Below are 18,688 nucleotides of genomic sequence, written 5' to 3'. Positions count from 1 at the left end.
TTAATCTTATTGTAACGCCCCCCTTACCCAATGCCTCATACGTATAGTTTTTCACTGTCAATAATGTATGTCTATTATGTTCTTATATGTTCTATATACTCTTAATCTTATTGTAACGCCGCCCTTACCCAATGCCTCATACCTATAGTTTTTCACTGTCAATTAATATGTATGTCTATTATGTTCTTATATGTTCTATATACTCTGTTAATCTTATTGTAACGCCCCCCTTACCCAATGCCTCATACGAGGCCTGTAAGGACATTGTTAAATAAAAAATAAAAAAAAAAATAAAATAAACTTGACATTTGCGACAATATCTCGGCATCCACTTTGCAGAACTTGCCAAGCAGCCGAAAAACAATTCGCGCAAGGTGCTGCGCATTTAATGAGCCACCTAACGCTGCACACCAAAATAGGGCTCAGTAGAGTCTCTGGGGCGGACCCATGGTGGACTTTATGTGCAGGGAACGAATGTTTTGCCAGTTCTTCTTCAAAAGAGATACTAGGTAGTTGATGGCTAGGGTGAGGTTCAGCACCAGCTCGTCTGCACTCATCAGGACATGCCCGACTGCAACTGCAAGGCACAGTACCTAGCACGGAAAAAAATGGTTTATGGTGAGAATATAACATGGGACACTGAAGGGAATAATGGGCATCAGAGCTGCACAAGGCGTAAACAATGAAACCATCGATGCCTAGTGGTAAATTCATAACATGCATTTCCAGAACACAAGCATCTCTATAATTTAATGCCCTATTAAGTTTATTGCTGAAACCATCGTGATCGGTTGATCACAACGAACGCTTGAAGTCAGTGTAGAGAGCCAGGAATGTCTTCAGATCACGTATGACTCTGTGAAAGAATTGGCTTCTGGTTGGTACGGGGTGGGAAAACTTAGTTGGACACCACGTTGCTGGGCCCAAGCACGAAGGTTGTCGCTACAAAAAGCAGGACCTTTGTCGGCGACCACGAATTACTTTCCTAATTATATCTCTTTCAAGAAGCGAAATGACGCAGACTTCCTTCTTTGCCGTGCTTAGCAGCCACAAATCGTCTTTCTTGCCGGGCTTAGTAGCCACAAATCGGGTGCATTCATCTATTACTACTAGAAATCCTTGGGTCTTTCGTACTCCCCCCCCCCCCCCCCCCTTTTTTTTTAAGTTCGGCGAAATCAAGGTGAACTACTTCGAATGGGGTGTCTGAGCAGGTTGGCATGACCATAAGGTTTCTACGAGGTCTGAATTTCGCCTAGCATATTTTTTTTTTGTTTACAAATACTGCTATCCCATGAATTGGGGACATTGCAGGAGTGGTACAGAAGATGATACATAAACAATACTAGGAAAGTGCATGATTACAAATGTGAGTGCAAAGATTTACAGAGAGAACAGTACTGTATCATAAAGAAAATACATGATTAGGTAATTCTCGCACAAAATGATCATCAACAGACATCTCACGTAATGTGCCATCTAAATCGTTCCACAATTTGACTGTGAAAGGAAAAAAAAATGAAAATTTGAAGCCGTCTAAAAACGGCATAAACAGCAGGATGTTTAGCGGGTTGGAACGGCAAGTGACACGTGCTGAAGAACTGGCGAAAGAAAAGGGGGCGTCAGCATAAATACGCTTCTTGATAATCTTGTGAAGTAGGATAGTGCGATCACATATGCGCCTGTGTTGAAGTGTGTCAAGTGATAACGTGCGATCGTGAACTGTGGGAGAGAAGTGACGGTCATAACGCTTATATATAAATCTTATTACTTTTTTCTGCACATTTTCAAGTTTAATGATGTCTTTGGCGAAGTGTGGCGTCCAGACCACCGATGCATATTCAAGTACAGGCCTTACTAAAGATTTGTACGCCGTCAGCTTGCAGTTTTTGGTTGCATCTTTTAACGTACGTTTTAAGAACCCGAGTTTCCTGAGTGCCTTGGATCAAGTTAAATCTACATGCTTAGACCAATTCAAGTTTGAACAGAATGTTACACTCATGGCAAGTCTTGATGTACTTAGCCATACGGTTTTCATGTTATTCCAAATAAATCTCAGTTTTTAGAAGGTCCTCCAGAAACCGTCGTGCCCTCCCGGCTCAGGACTATGATATAGACGCAGTATTGTTGGAACGTGTCTCATGTACGTACACCAGGCATTCTTCACTTCTAAGTCCTGTGTTCCCTCCCAAAGCTTGGCTAAGTTTCGCTTTCGGCACTCACTGCTTGGAATACATAAAGTCCTGACACCGCATCAGCATACCAATGATTTAATTACCCCAGGGCGATGTAGCACTTCGAAGGTGAATGGCTGGATCTCGCTGATCCATCGGGTCACCCTTCCTTTAGTCAGAGCTAGTGGAACGTGTGTCAAGGCTTGATTATCAGTGTACAGCTTGAAAGTGCGCCCTTCCAAGTATCTCAAAATATCTTGGTGCCATAACTACTGCGAGGGCCTCTTCTGTAGTTGCGGAGTTCACCTGCGCTTTTGAAAGCGTGTAGGACTAGTAGCCAATCACTTGTTGCCTTCCGCTGGGCTTCCGCATGTCTCGTCGATAAAGGACAACGCCAGTTCCATAACGTTAAGCGTCAGTATACAATTCGAAAGGCAAAGTCAGTCAATGCGAGTATGGAGTCTGATGAAATGGCCCTAACGAGTTCAGCATAGCAATGTTCGCATTCTTCGGAACGTTTTCTTGCGTTAAAACTCTCAGGCAACATGTCTTTATAGCGTAGTTTTTAATGAACGCTCGGAAGTGTCCTGCGAGTCCTAAGGATACTCGGAGAGAGTGCAAGTCATATGGTTTAACGAGTTGCGTTGCACGCTTTCCTCATTGGTGCTCTTCGTTCTTGCATCAAAAAACCCTGCTGAGGAAAACAACCTTCCGGCAAAACAACTAACTTGATATTAATTTTGAGTCTTACTTGACTGGGGGGGGGGGGGGAGTTCTTCAAGCACTTCCGTTAAGTGGATCACGTGGTCATCTTTTGTTCTCGAGTACACGATTATATAATCCACGTAGACATTGTAGAACTTTCCTATACAGTTTTTAGAACTAGATTATTTCTTGGAACGATGCTCCAGACTTTTTCCACCGGAATGGTAGCCTGTTGTACTCGTATATGACAAACGGTGTGGCAAATGCTGTGAACTTCGTTTCCTCTCTAAATAGTACCTGCCAGTATCCTTTACATAGGCCTATTCTTGAGAAACATTCACAGCCACCCGTCTCAATGATTTCGTCTATGCGTGGTAGTGGAAAAAGGTAGAGTTCACTTTGCATGTTCATTGATTGGTAGTCCGTGCATAAGCGGCGTGATCCGTCTTCCTTGAGTACGATGGTTATTGGTGAAGCAAATGGTTAAGTTGATGGTCTAATAATACCAGATTTGAGCACTCCTTGAAGCTCTTGTTTAAGCCAGAACTTTCTCTTCACTTAGACTACACGGCTTTTTCCTCACAACGGACACCTCGCAACTCTAATGAAACTTCTATAACCATTGAAGGTAGCGGATATATGCCTACACATGTTAATTCTGGAAGGTTAGAACATCTTTAGAACATGACACAGTCCTTGCCTTCTCGATGGCTGTGGCCTTTCTGCTTTGTTCATCAGTAGTGATCACGTCATACCTCAATATATTCATCTTTAAAAGCTTCATGTCTGGCCTTCATATGAGAAAAACAACCCGAGACAGTACCAAACATTTTGTCGTGATCTCGTGGTCTCTAAACTGGACATTTGCGTCTGTCCATCGTTTCAACTCCTCCGAGGCTCCATCGTAACTACAGACTCGAATTGACTTTCCAGTGGTAATGTTCGCCTCGTCTACACTTCTTTCATTTACGAGGCTGATGCACCAGTGTCTACGAGCGCTGTCACTTTCTGGTCATTTGCAAGCATTAGGACAAAAAACAGTCTCTTAACGAGAAACGTACTCTGATTTTGTTTGCGTCAACGTCAATGCAGTGTAAGTTCGCAAGCGGGTCCTCACATTCAGTCGATCTCCTTTGTGAAATTATGGTCTCACAAGGATGCATATACATTGGGTTACTTCGCACTTTTCTCAACCAATTTGTCCGCTGCTCTGTTGTCGGGAATGTGGTTTCGACAGCAGGTGGTAGGTCTGAGATGGTTACATATTTTAAGAAGGTCATCTACGGTGGAAAGGGACCTGATTTGGACTTGCTGCCAACATTCGATCGCTTCTCATTCCGAGCATCACAAGTTGCACCACTGATGACTCAGGAAGCATGGTAACCGCTATTTGCAACAACCATCGTTATTAAAAAAAATCGAAAGACCACCGACTTTCTGGTTATAAGCGATCGCCATGTCACGCAAGTCACGTGGATTTCCTCTAAATGGACACAGAAACCTCTCACTCCATGCTTTCCACGGCTGCTTCTTGTGTTCCGAGGTGCGAAGGTCAACCATTTTTTAACATTTCCTCCAAGGTACTTCCGCATGTGTAACACTGATCAGTATCGATGGACCAGTTATTGCGTTCGCAAGCCTACTCATAGTCGAGCCATGTAGTGGCGCTAGACGAAACACGGCTCAGGTTCCACTGGTAATTCAACTCTTCCGTAGTTCGCAAGAGCAGCTATAACAGCTTTCTGCCGCTGAATCGATTCTATTTATATGGCGGCGAGCTTGACGTATGAATCTAAGAAATTACTGACAGACGAAGGCACGCTTACGGTTGCGTTGCAGTTAGCAGGAAGACCGCGACTTGTCCAGTGGACGAGTTCAAGCAGTTCCACGTTGATGTTTGCAGCCCCTTTAGCAATGACGTCGAGCAGAGCCGGAGTGGCCGTCTTGTCTTGTGCACAAGCTAAGTCCTCCCAATCCGGCTTGTAGCCTGGCTCGCCTTCTCGCTGTGTCCCGTAGAACGTCACCCATATGTCCAAGTCCGCAGCCGACAGCGCCGAAATGTAGAAGTCCCCGAAAGCTGGGGGCCTTTGAGCATTTGAAATAACTTAATCGCCATATTCGATCTCTCTTCTATCGTCCTCTTCGTCCCTTTTTTTCCTTGACAGCCTTGTTATCTAACTTCATCTGCTGCCGTTCCTGACCAGGGAATCATAATTTGAATATATGAATACCTGCCCAATACTTTTCGAATACTTTACGTCCTCGACTATACACGATCAAACATGAAATTGAAGTAGAAAGTGCGATATGTTTTCATCCCATCCACAGTAGACATACCGTATAGAGCACGCTACGTCGTTCAGTCAGCCACAATTTTTCGTCTAAACAAAGTCACTCGCAATAAAATGTTACATAGCATTCGGCAGTCGGTATTTGATACTATTTATAGATGCAGACCCTGTGTACTCACAGGATTAAATCAGAATATGTTTCATCGCACCATATTTTATACGACAGTGGCACTATCTGCCGCGACAATCTACAGCAAGCGTTTTTTTTACCCTTCGTCGCCCGCAGACGACACGCCATGTCTGGACGAGACGGAATAATCAGATATCAATTGTTCCTCAAGATTACCTTTCTAAAATGCTAATACATGACTGTGTATTCTCCTAAGAGCCCCGAGTTTGCGAACAATCCATTTAGTTGCTCTAAATGATCCCTTTATTCTTTTAATAAAACCTGCTTTATAATCTGGAGTGTAATGACAAACTTTTTATTGTGAGAACTAAGTATTTAAATTGTTTCCTGTTAATGGTGAGAAGGATGTACATTATTCACAAACTGTCCAAACAATAGTCAAACGGCTTCATAATGAAGTGCTCGGTACCTCCAAAATCCTTCGTTATACGGGTGACTTCGTTGTAAAGATTGCGAAACGTACCACTCTGAATAGAGGAGACTAATTAAACACGTTCAATCAAACATTTAACACGAATTCATAGATACTTGGTGAATTAGGTCGCCATTTTTTGCCCACTCGTCTGACAGTATGTGCGAATGTAGCCAACGTTATGGCACCGAGTTTCAGAGCATGCTCCGCGATAAAATGCAGGAGCCGCCCAAAGTAAAGCCGAGATAGTCGAACTCCGATATCGCCTCCTTTGCCGTCAGAATTGGTTCGTTTATAGTATGATCACTGTTGCCCACGGTAACATTCGCGCCCTTTCCGCCCTAGATGCCTTTAAAGACATCGTCTGTCGCCAGCTAAGATTACATCATGTCATCATCAACTACGACGCATTCGTCAGGCGTGACAACCATTGACGCGTTACAACATGCATCGTAGCAATTGATCGATTCCTGGAGCAGTGCATCAGGTCTATACTAGGGGAGTGACATATACATAGAGCCAATGGGGACGATTTTTCTGTTACGAGCACCTCCTGGCTGCAGAGGCAAACGCTATAAAGCCTCTGGAGTAGTATCTTTATTGAACTTTTGGTTTCATCGCTTACTTATAATGAATGAATGAATGAATTATTAATTACTTAATTTTTGTTATTGCCGGTATGTAGAAATTAATGTTTCATTTTCAGGTTTTACAACAACTTGGTAAACTCTGGACGCAGCGCAAAACGTATTGAGCCGCGTCCCGTATTCAGCCGGCATAAAGCTGGGTCGAAGTGCACTGCGCAAGTTTTGGCAATGATCGGTACAGAAACATTCCTCGATGCGGAATTGCGTCGATGAGGCGAATCGTTGGCTTCGCCGCTCACGCCGTTTCTGCTGTCTGTTTTGCCACTTTTCGATATCGGAGGAGCGTCGCCGCCTCACTCCACTGAAAGCGCCGTCGGCGCAACTAGTCGGCGCTGCCGCTCACGACCCAGAACAAACGCCGCTTAATTCACGTTACACGTCAGTGAGCAAAACTAAAGTGTCCAACTATTTGCGCGTTGCAGAAAAGAAAATACAGTAAATAGGCTTAAAGCTTGCCTCTGAGCAGAAGTGCCGCTGTAGTTCAATCGTGCCGCCGTTTACGGCGTGGCCGCGAAATGAGACTTGTCATGGAACTAACTACACTTTTGACATCTACGCGTTCGTCAAGCGCATCGCTGGCTTTGCGGTAAACGCTAGCGCAGAGCACACCTCGGTGATGTCTGCGGAAGGCAGGGGCGCCTAAGCTAGGCGTCGTTCATTGTAAATCAACAAATTGTCGTCGCAGATCCCAAAATTTATTCGTTGTACAGGTAAATTCATTGTAGAAGCTTCGTTGAAGAGGCGCTCACGATACGTTTAAAATGTAGGAATTCGGCTGGGACATAAACCTTCGTTCTCATGTCGCTGTAGAGGCGTTCGACTGTATTCAATATTCGATTCCATTCTGGCACGGTTAAATTCGTATTCAGTCTCAAAATTGCTATTCGCACACTCCTACTAGCTACAATATGAATCAAGGAATGCAGACTTGAATCCTTGGCATTTACTGTTTGCACAACATTCAAATCATGCTGAATGAACTGTGGGAATGTCAAGGCAACTCATTCGGTAGCACAAACTTGCGGACTGCCAACACGGCTGGCAGAGCAAGGCACACTTTGCATTACACAACTGAGGTCGCCAATCTAAAACCGGCTATGGGGAAGCAGCGCTGCTCACAAACCTGCAGAAACGAGGTGCCACTATTACAATACAACCGCAACAAGAGCCCTATTCAGGCGCGACGTCGTATGTACACATTAATTCCTCATAACCACCTCATCTAACTGGAAAATACATTTGGTTCATTGGCTTCTGGGTTCCTTGTAAGCTACGAAGAAAATGCTGCCTTTAATCTTATCTCCTGTCACGCCTTCATTTTTCCACAATGAATGAATATTTCAGCGACACATTTCACACTCATTTACACCAGGATGCTCCCTATCAAAGCTCACTAAAACTGCTGTCATAGACGGCTATAACACAATAAAAAGGCCTAGCCATATGTCACAGAACAATGCATCAAGTATGTTACACCAACAAAAATACAGGCAGCGAACGGTGCTTCGACAACTAACAGCAGTTATTCAGAGTGACTGCTTGAAATCTGATATAATCTGTCTACTAGAGTATAACCACATTTATAATCTATATAATCTGTCAATGTCCAGAGTTTTGTACAATCTGCCCTACCATCATACAAAATAAAAACAATTGTTTCTTCGCGCTTTCCTGTATGCTGCGAGGCAATGAAATTTCATGATAGAAACTCAGCTCAAAAAGCTAATCCTGCCAAATCAGAACAAGGACTACACGGCATACCTTCTTCATCTGGAACCTGATTGTGGCCTTCACATCGTCAAGCTTGGTCATCATGGATTCATTGTGGGTAAGCAGCGTGGGGAACTTGCCCGCCTTGTTCAGACCTGGACCCAGCAGACGTGGAATCTGCTTGATCAGCGATTCAGAGGCCATGAACGCATGGTACTTCTTGGCTGAAGTGGTGAGAATGGAAAGAAATGAGTAAGGAGGACCCGACCTAAAGGCAGACCAATAGGAAGGCCTAGGTGACGCCTACAGAAAAAGAGAAAACAGCTTGATTTTTTTTCATGCTACCGCTGAACACGAGTCAACTTTCAAATAGTGTACTTAGCCCAGGCATATGTTAGCTGTTGGCTTCCAGTTCCAGCTACCAGTTCAGGCTACATTGTGTCAAACACGAGAGATAGAGAGCGATATATATATATATATATATATATTATTGAATTAAAAACAGCAAGGTCCTTCAAAGGCCCCGGGTGTGGGCGAAGCACTCAGTCCAGGACCCCATTAGTTCTGGCCGCCCGGCCCGTGTTCCTGACCAGATCGAGCTGGTCCCCGGAGTCTACGCTTGACAGCGTCGCAACACCCAACGTTTGTGTGTTGGGGGTGTGCAGTTTGTGGGTTTGCGCTAACTTCAGGTGACAAATGCAGTTTTCATCAAATCACTCTGGTAGCAGCTAAACTAGCCGCCCCACACATTTGCTTAGTGCATGCTATCAACAGTGTTCATATCCGACTTTAAAGAGCACCACATCATGCGTCAAACTTCAACACATAAGGTCACAGATAAATTAATATTAGCGCACCAAGCGCCCCAGAAAGAACAAGCAAGCACACACCAAGTTTCTTCACTTGCTTCTTGTTTTTGTTGAGCTTCTTCACTTGCTCAACGTCCATACAGTCGAGATTGTTGACTCTGGCCTCATCGCAGTGTTGTTGATCACCCAAAATGCACACACGGAACTTCGGCCTAGGGATGTACCTCAGCCTGTGAGGTAAAAGGAACACCTTTAGCATCGCAATTGCCAAAAGCAAATACAACGAAACTGTTACACTGCACAGAAATGCACGTGAAACCAGTGTAATACATTGCCCAATCCTGGAGCCACCACTGCAGCCATACACACAACTCCAGCAGCCCTTTAGTTTATAAAGAGCGAAGCATATCTTGAAGCTAAGTCGCAGCACAGCACCCCGAAAAGATTTCTTAATCACATAAAAGCGGCAGCCACAGCACTTCGAACGCAGCAAAAGACGCAGAAAACGTCAAATTCTTGCTCACGATTGCACTCCAGACGTAACGCTAGCGAATAGTGCGGGGGCCATACTTTAGATCCATTTCATTTTCCGCACCCTTCGTCACAGACTTGGAAGTCGTTATCTGTGGCATCGTACGAGGGTTCATAAGAACGAAAAATGGATCGTTACAAAATACGGCCTTAGGACGTCCGTCTACTGCGACTTCTCCGAAGAAACTGATGTATGTCGTAAGCGCAACAGTCACATATACAACGGCTAGCTTTTAGGAGCCAACAGGCGGCCATTATTCGTGCCGGTGCAGCGCAATAGCTTGGCAGTTTTAGGACTGAATTCGAGTCCACCTGGCTTCCCTTAACAGAAAACTGAGCTACCTGCTGCGCTACAAGCCTCTGACGTTTCGGGAATAGCAACCATAGCGAAATCTCCCGCTACGTGCAACGAGGACGAATTGGCAATGAATTCATAAATCGGAGTGTTCTACCACTGTGTAAATAGCTAGGCTAGTTTCGGTATTTATTTTTATTTAGAAGTGACTGCAGGCTAAGGAATGGCCCAAGCAGCAGTGGGGGTGTTACAAAAAAAATGTGCACAACCAAATACATAATATGGGCGTGGAAAAATAACAAACAGGTATGTAATATAGTAAAGTACGAGATCAAAATCACAGTTCGCAATAATCAATGGATTTTAGTATGTTTCCGGAAAAAATTTGGTGCGGCATGTTGTTACAATCTATTATCGTGCGAGAAAAAAAAGTATTTAAAATCGTTAGTATGGGCGAAGATAGGGGGGAAGTTGTGTGAATAATATCGTCTTGTGGGACGTGAATATAACGGAGCAAGGATGTCTGTTAGGTCTAGAATACATCTTTTGCTAAATAGGTGGAAAAGAAATTTCCGTCTGGCGATTTTTCTTCGACATCCTAAAGATTGCATTTTATTTTTATTTATTAGCTGAGTTGGGGAGTCAGAGAGGCGAAAATGGTTGTAAATAAAACGAGCGGCTAAACTTTGGATTATGTCGAGGGTGTTAATATATTTTTATTGTGCGAATCCTTAACTTCAGATGCATATTCCAAGCTAGACCGTATTATTGTATTATATTTAGTAAATTATGGGGTTTTACGTGCCAAAACCACTTTCTGATTATGAGGCACGCTGTAGTGGAGGGCTCCGGAAATTTCGACCACCTGGGGTTCCTTAACGTGCACCTAAATCTAAGCACACGGGTGTTTTCGCATTTCGCCCCCATCGAAATGCGGTCGCCGTGGCCGGGATTCGATCCCGCGACCTCGTGCTCAGCAGCCCAACACCATAGCCACTGAGCAACCGCGGTGGGTATATTATATGCGAGGATTTGTGTTAGGGGGAGACCTTTGAAGTTTATGCCTTAGCAAGCCTAATTTCCTGCGTGCGGATGAACAAATATATTCAATGTGGGAGGACCAAGTGAGTTGGCTAGTGATTGTGACGCCAAGATTTTTTATAACTGTGTTAGTAAAATAGGCGTTCCTTGGTTAATGTGTTGGTAAACAAATGGTTGTTTCTTATTAGTGATACGCATAAATACAGTTTTATTAGGGTTTAATTTCATGCCCCAGCAGTCTACCTGCCGTGGTTGCTCAGTGGCTATGGTGTTAGGCTGCTGAGCACGAGGTCGTGGGATCGAATCCCGGCCATGGTGGCCGCAATTAGATGGGGGCGAAATGCGAAAACACCAGTGTACTTAGATGCAGGTGCACGTTAAAGAACCCCAGGTGTTCGACATTTCCGGAGTCCTCCGCTAACGCGTGCCTCATAATCAGAAAGCGGTTTTGGCACGTAAAACCCCATTATTTAATTTTTTTTTGACCCAGCAGTCACACCAGGTAGTGATTTCATCGACAGATTGGTCCAGTATTTGGTCATTCACAGGATTATTAGAACGGAATAGAAGACAATCATCAGCAAACAAACGCATGTCGACATCTTTTTTAGCACATGTTGTAATATCATTAATATAAATTAAAAATAGCGGTCCTAGGACTGGGACGCATTTGGCTGATAGGTCGCTACGTTTCTGTTGGGCAACGGAAAATACTTTTTGCATATTTCGCTCTAACATTGAACCCTACGAATGATTGAAGCAAATTTACGGAATTGTGTAGACAAAAAGTGTGTGCTCGTATTTTATCTCTTTGACCTACTTTTTGTATTCGGTCGCTTCATTCGTTGCGCTAACGGGCGGCACTATCTTGGTTATCACTAAAAATTAAACTATGGTGTTTTACGTGCCAAAACTACGATGTGATTATGAGCCACACCATAGTGGAGGACTTCACGGGGACTCCGTATTGATTAAGACCAGTAGATCTTTAACGTGCACCCAATGCACGGACATTTTTGCATTTCACCCCATCGAAATGCAACGTCCGCGGTAGGGATTTGATCTCGCTCCCTCGGGCTTTGCAGCGCAACGCCAAAGCCGTGGTTATAGTTTCGGCTGTCATTCAGTTCGCCTGCTCCTGGCACACACTGCACGCGTACTATCGGCGTCGAATGAAACGCGAACAGCGGAGAGCATAACTGAAGGTTTACAGTGTGCGCCGTCCAGTCATTACAGCCAGGCACATCCGGTTTGACCGCAGTGGGCGATGATGCTCCCCCTTTTCGTTTGTGTCCTGGCTCTTTCACTTAAAAGCTAGAAATAAAAAAAAATAAAAAAAAGCAGAAGCTAAAGTATCTCAGTATATGGCGAGTATTATGGCTCAGTGCGGCCAAACTGCAAGCGTTATGTGCGTCAAATGCAACACGAACAGCGGCGTTCGTGTATACAGTTTGCACAGTGATCATTAGTGCGCCTTCATCTTTTCTCGCTTTCAAATAACAGAACCAAAAATATTGCAGTATAGCGGGCTCATCATCGCGCAGTGCGGCCAAACCGGAAGTTCGCGCCTGTCAATAGTCATGACTGGACGGCGTGCACTGTATACACATTCAGTTGTGGTCTCCGCTGTTCGCGTTTCATTTGACGCCGATAGCACACGTGTTTGACGCCAACTGTGCGTTGCAACATTGTTTCTGTATGAGCCAGTGCTTCCAGCAAATCAAGGAAAACGGAAAGGCGGCAGGGCGTTCTGCGCGGCTCTATGTTGGGCCAACACAGAGACGAACAGCAGGACCACTTTTTTCCGCTTCTAAGAAAATGAAAGCCAAGCACGCTATCCAGGCAGTAGGTTTGTAGCGAATAGCCGCCGACCTTGTTGAAACGGCTATAAGGCGACAGGAAGGGTCTTCCGTACGCGGTAGAATTGTGCGTGTGTAAAGGCATTGAAGCTACCTACCGACATCGGCTCCTGCGTCGAGCGCAGTGCTATCTAAACTGCTGACGGAAATTGCACTTCGTTTTATCTCGTCGACTGCTGTTTTCCTGAAAACTACTTCGTTTTATTAATCTTTGCTGAAGATAATTGAATGCGTGCGGCATGGACGAGATAGCTGAGTTAGAGAACGCTGTGCTTGTCTATTAATTGTAGCTTACATATTGCAAGCCGCCTGGAGCTTCGCGAGGTGCGGAAACCAATCGGAGGAGCACTGCGCAGGCGCAAAAAGCACTGCACATGCTGTTTTCTCCGCGTTGTCTGCTAAGGAGCAGGGCGCATCTTACGATACTGAGCGAAACTTTCCGTGCCGCAAAAAAAAAAACAGCCTGCTCATCTGTTCTTTATCAGATATTCATCTGCGATGTTTAATGTTAGCGGTCAACTGAGAACTAAGCAATCGAGCAGGTTTGCCAAGAACGGGCGACTTCTCGACGAAAGTGCTTACGTCGGCGCTTTGCGAGTCGCGCGCCCCGGTACGTGTTCCCGCAAAGATTTGTTCACTCTGTGCAACGAATTCTTCTAGAGCAGGACATGCTCGTAGACAGCTGACCAGTGGCTTACAAGTTTTGAAAGCTATGATGATGATGTGTGGTGTTTTATGGCGCAAGGGCCAGGTTTGGCCAAAGAGCGCCATGACAAGTAGTAATGTTGACAATGTATTCTGGAAGATATGACTTGACTGTAAAGTGGCCTAAAATACTCGCTGTAAAGTGCGTAAAATCTACGTGCTATAAAATTATGGCGATGACTAATGACGAATACTAAGAACATTAAAATCCATCGTAGAAGAAGAATGCAAAATAGAAAATATATAAGAAGGTAAAATTACTTGGAGCACTACTGCCTCGCCAGAGCCCTTGGAATACAAGGGCCTAGAGGCATGTGCTGTGCGAAATAGCTATCATAGCGGCATCCTCATGAGCATGTGGGGCTAACAACATGCAACACAACATCTTTAAGAAAACTTAAGACTGCGTTGGTGTCAAATAGCGGTTCTGGGCCGAGTAACATTGCAGGATGAAGGGGGATCTGCTGCCGGTATGCTAGGGGAAAATGTTTCTCTCAGATTCGGCTGCCCGACACTCCAGGAGGACGTGGAGGACCGTCAGCCTCTCCCCACATCTACCGCAGGTTGGAGGATCATTTTCAGTGAGTACAAAGTTATGTGTACCAAATGTGTGTCCTATTCTGAGGCGACAGAATAGGACATCTGTTTGTCGTGATTTTGTTACGGAGGGCCAAGAACCTAACTGTGGCTTTATCACGTGCTGTTTGTTATTTACTTCTGCGTCCCACTTACGTTGCCAGTGGTTTCGCAGTTTCCTTCTTAAAAAAGGCTTCAGGTCTGTGACAGGGACCGAAGCAGTAGAATTAACTGTATGCAATGAAATTGATGTGGCCATCTGGTCTGCTAGAACGTTATCCTCGATGCCCCTATGTCCAGGCACCCAGCATATAATGACATGCTGGTTAGACATATACGCTCTACAGAGAATGGAATAGAGCTCAGTAATTACGGGGTTTCTGAGTTTACAGTGTGACTTCAAGGCTTTTACGACGCTTAAGGAGTCTGTAAATAAAATTGTTTTTTGAATATTTGATTTTCTGATATGTTTCACAGCCGACAATAGTGCATGGGCCTCAGCCGTAAATATACTTGTTTCAGGGTGCAGTACACCGGCCTAATATTGGCCTTTAGTGTCCCTTCAACCACCGATGTTGGTACGCGCCTTTGCGATTCGTGACGTCACTTGATATTAAAAAAAAACAGCATTCGTCTTTACCGATTCAACATAATGTCATGAGCCAATAAGGCGACTATATATAACGCATGTAGGAGCTACAATAACTATAGATACCTCAGAACAGTGGTTGTCTGAACCCGTTGGTTTCACATAGCAAGAATAGTTTCCAACAAAGCACTGGCAAGGACAGAAGGAACGATGACTCACGCTGGAGCCAGCGTGGGTCATCATCCCTCCTGTCCTTGTCAGTGATTTCTGCTGGAAACCTTTCGTGCGATAAATACCAGACACCTTTACCGTATGCCCTCTTTAAGCATGGCTCCTTGACAGACAGTGGTAGAGGAACGCCATATCGAACAGTGAGCGCACACCACTTGCCGCAAAAGGATCGTGCGCTCGTTATCAGCCCATGCGCGCCATTCTATGGCATCGCGGCGCAGCGAGACCACGAGCGCGATGAAGCCGAGCGCATGTTCGGTTAAACGAAGGCGCTTATCAACGTCGCCAGTCGTGAAAAGCCGTTCTGCACGTCTACTAGGCTTCGCATGTTCTTCTGGGCGGACAGCCTCAGACCGAGCAGCCGCTGCCAGGCGTGGCCTCGCATAGTGCACGTCAAACGTGCCACTCGCACGAACTAAGCAGCAGTGCACTGCACTGTACGACGCGGTCAAACGCTGTCCGTTTCAGGTAAGCTATGCGCGATGCTTGGGGCGGACGAAGACGGCGTGCACGCGTCGAGGCTTACTTGACGGTTCCAGAGAAACGCTTGTCCTTCTGTGGATCATAGTTCTTGAGCGAAATCTGCAGCTCCACCGACTCGACGAATTTGCGGCGGCTCCGCACCGACTCTCGCAAGACCGCGTTGACGCAGTCGTACAGCATGTCACGGGTCACTTTGGAGCTGTAGAATGAACAATATTTTACGCCAGTGAGTATCACAGCGACTATTTAATAAAGCACGGGCGGGGCGCGATTGCAGGCTAGTGTTCATACAAGGAATGCGCGGGCACTACTCATAGGTATGAGCTTTACAAAGACAATAATAAAACGACCGTAGTTGCTAAAATACAATCATGCGCTGTACTGTTATGCATCTAACTATCGATCGTTACACAAATCAGAGCATTGCACATTAATTCACCGAAAGATTGCAAAGGATTACATACCTCATTTTTGAGATCCGACTTTTACGCCAACACCGCAGATGACCAATAGAACTTGCGGAAGTGGAAGCACTCGTAAGGCTTTCAACACAGCTGGATCGGCTAGATCACGGTAGAACAAACGGACGTCTGAACCGCGCCGTCTGTCTGCAGAACGAGCTGACTACAATTCTGTTCGGGCTTCATCCGTTTGCCGGCAGGAGCGCTGCAGTGTCGGAGGGGGGGGGGAGTGAAACCCCTCAATAAAGAACAAAAGTAGCGCCATATTTTGAAGATTGCCGCCGTCCTTCTCCCTTGCGCTTTTCCTCAACGCTGGACCCAACCATTGGCCGAACGCAGTCACGAACTTTTTTCTTGTTTGTTTTTGCTTCTGCAGCCATCGCGGTGCCAAACATTTTGAGTGGCGTACGTAGGCACCACGTTCCGCGCCTTCTTTGTGCTTTTTGTAGCGTAGTTCCATGGTTGCGATGCCACGTTGCTGTGCCTTCGGGTGCAGCACAAGTGAAAGCAACGGCAAACGACTATTCCGTATTCCATCAGCCAATCGAAACGCGGAGGAAAGTCCGTCTTCAAATAATCAGCCGGGCTGATTTCCACGCACACAATGGTCCCGGCTCTGTGAGATAAGCGAGAAATTCGCTCATCGCTAATATCATATGCTGCCACATGTTTTATGTGGCTTCGTTAGTTATTCGCTCTCTTAAGTGCTGCATGTTTGCGATGCGTTGATTAGCAACTTTCGTGCCCGACTTCAATCATGTCATCTACAAACGCATGTGCTTTTTGTCGACTGAGTCATACATTCCACGGCGTTGTCTTTGTTTGGGTTGAATGCATGCGGACAGTAACTTTTGATTGCAACGCCGTACGTTGCGAAGCGGTGACGGTACATAGACAAACAGGTGCGCTGATGTTCTGATCATCATAAGCAGTTATAGCTGTTTGGCGTGGAAAGCGATGCAGGAAAAGGCCAGTCGTACGGTTGTCGAAATCGCATCCCTGCACAGAACATACTTTGTTTGGAGGCCGACGAAAGCTTTAGGTGTAGAATGCTGATCCTATTGTCGGATGCCAAGCCCGTCGCGGCCAGCGCAGTCGCACGAAAACAACTACACAATTATCTGGCGGTCGTAACTCACTACTTTTGACTAAACAGATTAACAAGCAATGAAGCTACCCGCGTCATCAAATTAAGACAAACTTCGACAAGCAAGAAAGCACAAATTGTGAGGGGGGCGTATTTCAACAGGTGATACGAGTGCGCCTTTCTGCCCATTTCAAGACGTGCATTGCACTGCGAGTGATAGTGGCGTCAACGCCCCCTGTAGCGATGGGCGCTGAAAAGAAATGCATTTATTAATAATAATAAAATCAAACATATTTTCTTAACTCATCACGAATATATAAAATTGACTAGGAATGTTGTTTTCGTTGAATGAATCTAACTGTGTCTCATTTGAATTTAAAAAAAAAACGCGTTTTTCTTTCCCAATGTTTGTTCCCTCCAAACATATTCGCGCTTCAATCGCTGCTCCCATAACCCCCCATGCTGATGTCGGTGACAATCTGTACTGAACCACTTTTCGCCCGAAGCTTCGCGACCTATTTGAATCGACCTTGGCTGATATTGGCCTTGAACTCCACCACTGGAAAAGCTGGCGCCACCGTCGGCGTGACGTGCTATTAGGGATCACGTGGACATAGCGGCCGCGTCGGCTGCTTCGGGAGCGCGGAAGCGAGCTGAAAACGAGAGTTTAAATTCGCTTGTACGCTGCGGTCCTCATTTAGTGGCGAGATTTTCCCGCTTCGAGTGTCTCCTTTACAACGCTTGAAAGCACTACAATAGGTAGAGGCTGCTTTTGAAAGCGCGCAACATGGTAGGCTACTGCTCGGTGCTGCAGTGCCGGACGTACGCAACGAAGCCCGGTGTCAGCCTTATTCACACGTAGCTGCAGGACAAGAAGCTGCGTGAAACTTGGCTCGCGAAACATAAAACCGGCGAAAAGTCATCGGCTCCAACTTGGGCATGCAGCAAGCACAAGAGGTGAGGAAGATTTCTGCTGCAGCGCCGGGTCTGCGATGTTCGGAAAACGCGCATTGAGACGCTCGCCCGAGTCCGCTGCCCGACTAATGTCATGACGGTTTGGTCTATGAACTTGTCGATGCTATAGATACTGACAAGTTCACTGGAGTGGAAAGGAAGCGGTAAGAAGCCCATTAAAAAAAAGAATGACATATGGTCATGTTTGTGTGATGAATTAATGCACTGAATTACAAAAAAGAAGCAGCGGGAAATCGAACGCTGAGAACACCGATAAACATACAGTTCGACGCAACTCGAGAAATAATATTGAAACGTCCAAGAATTTCGAAGGAAAAAAAATTGAATCGTTGCGACGGCACATCACAGTCCCCGTAGGCATCGAAGTCTGTACAATGAAATTATTTTGGAACAGTTCTGATAGCGCCCACGCAACAATGGTTGCCTGTATACTGTCAAATGCTCATATTCTGCGGCTCATGGCACGGTGCGAAAACGCGCACGCGGCGAAAGCGAAACAGTGCGCGGACAAGCATGCAGACGCGCAGTCGGTCGCTGCGAATCTGTGCGATCGCTGCATTGAGGCTTCATTCTATTACGCTCCATTTAGTTATACAAACACTATAAGAAGATATTTCACATAATTTGCTCTTAGCGTTTGCCTACCTTTCAGGAAAGAAGCCGGCTCGGGGACTCCATTGCGGCGACAGCGCGCTGTGGCGTTCACTGTACGTATTCGGTAAAGAGATAGCGTTTCTAAAAGATTCTGTGCTTTCAGTTTGCCCAAGATTATTATTTAGACAGTAAAAAACTTATGTCGTTTCGATAGTACTTACTGAAATTTCCGAGAGAGCTCGCGCGTGGTGTTTTCTGTGAGCGCTGACAGCAAAACCTACGAGGACTGCGCCGCGTGATCTCTCATACTACGTCAGCGAGGCGCT

The 18,688-nt window shown here is 45.6% G+C and overlaps 1 protein-coding gene across 1 annotated transcript; it reads right to left on the bottom strand.

Annotated features, from left to right (window-relative positions):
* Window positions 1-359: 359 nt before the first annotated feature.
* On the bottom strand, window positions 360-15,915 carry LOC135909083 (large ribosomal subunit protein uL1-like). Its single transcript, XM_065440917.2, has 5 exons — window positions 15,710-15,915; window positions 15,289-15,444; window positions 9,017-9,165; window positions 8,178-8,350; window positions 360-593 (listed from the first exon to the last, which is right to left on the bottom strand). The coding sequence occupies exons 1-5, from the start codon at window positions 15,712-15,714 to the stop codon at window positions 423-425; spliced, it is 654 nt and encodes a 217-aa protein (XP_065296989.1). The 5' UTR covers window positions 15,715-15,915; the 3' UTR covers window positions 360-422.
* Between the last annotated feature and the right edge of the window lie 2,773 nt (window positions 15,916-18,688).

This window comes from Dermacentor albipictus, unplaced genomic scaffold (genome assembly GCF_038994185.2).
Source record: "Dermacentor albipictus isolate Rhodes 1998 colony unplaced genomic scaffold, USDA_Dalb.pri_finalv2 scaffold_24, whole genome shotgun sequence".
Lineage (NCBI taxonomy): Eukaryota > Metazoa > Arthropoda > Arachnida > Ixodida > Ixodidae > Dermacentor > Dermacentor albipictus.
Note: the sequence above shows the minus strand (reverse complement) of the source record. Positions and strands in the feature narration are given on the sequence as shown.